Source organism: Protomyctophum parallelum (assembly GCF_964188405.1).
Source record: "Protomyctophum parallelum genome assembly, chromosome: 21".
Lineage (NCBI taxonomy): Eukaryota > Metazoa > Chordata > Actinopteri > Myctophiformes > Myctophidae > Protomyctophum > Protomyctophum parallelum.
Genome location: NC_139713.1, coordinates 37,749,695 through 37,753,622, shown reverse-complemented (window position 1 = coordinate 37,753,622; position 3,928 = coordinate 37,749,695). Strand labels below are relative to the sequence as shown.

At 43.9% G+C, this 3,928-nt stretch overlaps 1 protein-coding gene across 1 annotated transcript; it reads left to right on the top strand.

The window, feature by feature from the left end:
* Positions 1–448: 448 nt before the first annotated feature.
* On the top strand, positions 449–1,198 carry LOC310878994 (Golgi SNAP receptor complex member 1-like; the record flags this gene model as incomplete). The annotated part of the gene is made up of 1 exon (XM_083793410.1): positions 449–1,198. The coding sequence occupies one exon, from the start codon at positions 449–451 to the stop codon at positions 1,196–1,198; it is 750 nt and encodes a 249-aa protein (XP_083649536.1).
* Positions 1,199–3,928: the final 2,730 nt, after the last annotated feature.

Below are 3,928 nucleotides of genomic sequence, written 5' to 3'. Positions count from 1 at the left end.
ATAGTCATGTGATCAAGACGGATCTGTCCAATATTTCACATTCGATCCCGATTGGCCAAGAACTTGTACCCAAAATGTGTGACTATGACAAGCCACTTCACATTAACACCAATAACTCTTAACACAACAGGGTTCCACCGTGCCTAGAGCCAGGTTTAGGCTGGTCCGGTGCATCTCAGGAACAGGACTGGTGTATACTGTAACTGTAGTGGAAGGAAGGCACTGTTAACTCTTAACAGTAGCTCATACACAAAACTACAAAGTCCATGCTGCCCATAACCTACCAGGCCTCAGTGACCAGGCGGTCGTTTGTGAATTAATTGATCTCAAATATGGAGTTCCACACTGATGTCATCACTATGACGTCATCAGAAGATGGCAGAGCTTATCTGCAGGAAATATCTTCTCCTATGAGCGCTGCTCACGATTGCACCATTTGAAACGACAGATGTCAGGAAGCAGCAACAACTACCGGGAGGATTTGCGGAGGCAGGCCAGGCGGTTGGAGAACCAGCTGGACCAGAAGCTGGTCTCCTTCAGTAAACTCTGCGCCGGCTACGGCAGCTCCGGTGATGGGCGCCGAGGGAAATCGACAGACACGACGACCCCCTTGCTCGACAACTCGTCAACGCAGGACAGGATCTTTGACACCATGTCAGCAGAGATTGAACAACTGTTGGTCGGACTCGCTGCGGTGAACGACAAGATGGCAGAGTACACCAGCAACTGCGGCGCGACGTCTCTCAACACGGCTCTCGTGCACACGCTCCAGAGACACAGAGACATCTTGCAGGACTACACTCGCGAATTCCACAAAACCAAAGGCAACGTATTGGCCACCCGGGAAAGGGAGGAACTACTAGGATCTGTCAGGAAGGACATGGAGATGTACGAAAGTGGCTCCGTGGCGAACGACAGAAGACTGGAGCTGTTCCTGTCGGAGCACGAACACCTGAGAAGCTCCGACCGGCTGATGGATGACGCAATAGTTATCGCCATGGCAACCAAGGAAAACATAACCTCACAAAGGGGCGTGCTCAAGTCCATTCGGGGAAAGGTCAACACTTTCTCCGACGATTTCCCGGCCATCAACAGCCTCATCCGACGAATCAACCTGCGGAAGAGGCGAGACTCCCTCATCCTAGGTGGAGTCATGGGTGTCTGCACCATTCTGCTGCTGCTGTACACTCTGCGCTGACCAACAAGCCCGCTGACCAACAGGCCCACGGACCAACAGGCCCAGTGGCCAACAGCTTCGTAAAGGGAGCTGGGTTACTCTGCCCTTTTTAACATGGACGCCTCCAGGAAACTAAGCCAACCAAACTAACCTGATTTGTACTTGGGCAATGGGAGACGAAGAGGACTGGTGGTTCAGTGCTATTCTCTCTCAGTAAGGGATCGGAGCGACCACGTAGGACTTGATTTTAAACCGAATTTTGTTGCAAGTCATATAGGCAAAAATGAATTTCTAAAATAATCCAGTGGCTTTTTACGAAGACTATTTTCAGGCCAGGCTTCAGGGTACAGCATTCACAGCCATATAGTAGAACACTACCATCGCAGAGAAGAAGCAGAGAAGGTTGGATTTCAATACACTGGCCTTGCCATATAGAGCTCTCCACGTGAGCTGCACTTTCCTTTTTAGGGTCTTGCTCTGTCGAATTGATCCATGAGCCCAGGTATTTTAATCATAGTATTTTGCAGGATTAGCTGTGCATGCACGCACGCGACAAGTCTACTGTAGTATATTTCTGCTTATCTGTACTTTGCTCGAGTTTTTGAGGGGCGCTATGCGCTATCCCCTCCTGTACCCAGCTTTGTGTGAACTGAATCATAGCGATGATTTGATTGGCTGATCACCCCATAGCGACGATTTGATTGGCTGAGCAAAGTACATATTGAGGATAAAAAGTGAGGGCAGAAAAGTGAAGACACAAATTGCGACACATGTCACACGGGTGATTTTTTTGTTTTGTTCTGAATTTCCTTACTGAGCCAGGACCTGGACAGTACAATAAATTGGGATGGCATGGTTTTGGATCCAAATAAGAAAAGGAGGCTAAAGACTGACTTTACATTCAATCTTATATACTGTAAATACAGAGAAATGGCTGTCCCTTTTGTTGATTCAATTGATTGCATTTCTATGCTGAAGCTTTTATGGGCTTTGTGTAGTATAGTGGTTCTACAAGCAAGTCGGTGGAAAGTCATTCATTATGGTTTAAGAATTACGGTTATTAAGGTGCTGAGAAAGGCTGGCAAATGAGCCTTTAAGGTTCTGTTAATGCATTGCAAAAACAAGCTGTACATAAATCAATGCAGTGATGTTAAAATAAAACCTGCTTGTACTTTTGAAAACTGTCTATTATTATTTTTTTGTCTAGTACTTTAACCAAAAAACATTACTTAGTAACATTTGAGTAACATGTGAGCCTATAGAGCTGCTATTTCTGTGGAAGCGAGTCAAACTTAATCTACTCCTCCTCCTGGGGGGAGAACTGGGGGGTCCCCAGTTGAAATAATTATGATGACTTTGGAGGGTCACGGCTTGAAACGGTTGGGAGCCACTGGTATTACAGTTCACTTTGTCCACCACTGCACAGAGGTCAGGTCCTCGCATAGATTTTGGGCTCGCATAGATTCTTGAAAATCGAAGAACGACTGACACAGAAACATAGCTTTTTCAGAAAACTGTCAGGATTTAGAAGACATTTTTAGAATCTGATCTCAGGTCAAAATGAGTTAAATTTCAGTACTGTGATTGATTAACCCATTAAGACCTGAGGTCGATTTTACAAGAGGTCTTCTAAAACATCTCAAAATATGTTGTTCCAGGAACCCCCCCAGAAGCATAGATATGAGTTAAATAAAAACGTTCGCTGTGAACGAATGTATATTGAAAGATTTGCATACGTTTTTACGTTTTTTTCCAGAAATGGCAGATCTACAACCTCACTGTGCGGCACTCGGTGCTACGCCATGAGCTTGTAGATCTGCTATTTTTTTTAAATAAAGTTTAAAATAATGTTTAAAGTGATTAAAAGCTATAAGATGACACATGCGTCCTCAGTACTCGCATAAGTAAGTGGCAGTAGTTAGTAGTACTAGTAAAAGGTCCGGATTATACAGTTCAATCAACTTTCAAAGATTATTCAAATGCGGTATATATGTCCACGTTACATTGTGTTGCAGTACAACCAGAAACTCAACATGTACATGACATGTAATTGTATATGTGTGTCATTGGAATCGTACATGACGTCAACCAACCCAGCACAAGGAAGGGTTGGTTGAAAGGTCAAAGTATTTACAGCGAGCAGAGCTACTGAACACACGTTCATTCCCCACCACAGCCATTCCTTCTTCTAAATACTTATTAGTGCAGTTCTGCTTTCTAGGGGGGTCTGGAACAAGTCCATGCTCAGTCTTCAATTAAGTGCACTAAACTTGCCCGAGGTTCCTTAAAAAACAATCAACTACAGCAATTTATTTCTGTGGGCAAGGAAAATGTTCTGCATTTTATCTGCCACAAACTGCTTACAACCTGATTGGGATGAGGTGAGCTCTTGTAAAGGCTGTTATTCTGAGTTGTTTGTTAGAAACTGACACTTTACAGTAGTTCTCAAACTTAACCTTAACATGCTTACAGTTTCTCAAACATTTTCATGTCAAGGACCGCCAAATTGATATGTATTTGGCTGTGGACCCCCATCTGAAAACAAATTGTGCCAGAGACCCATGAAATAAAATTTCAGAATGTTTAAAAAATAGACGATCAAAAAACTCAAAATTGCAAATGCATCATGATACAATTTCCACAGTTTCCAGTTTCCTTCAGTGGTTCTCAAATATCTTCATGTGAAGGGCCCACAAATTGTATTAGTCTCTGCAGACCCTCATCTGAAATACATTTGTGTCAGGACAGGGA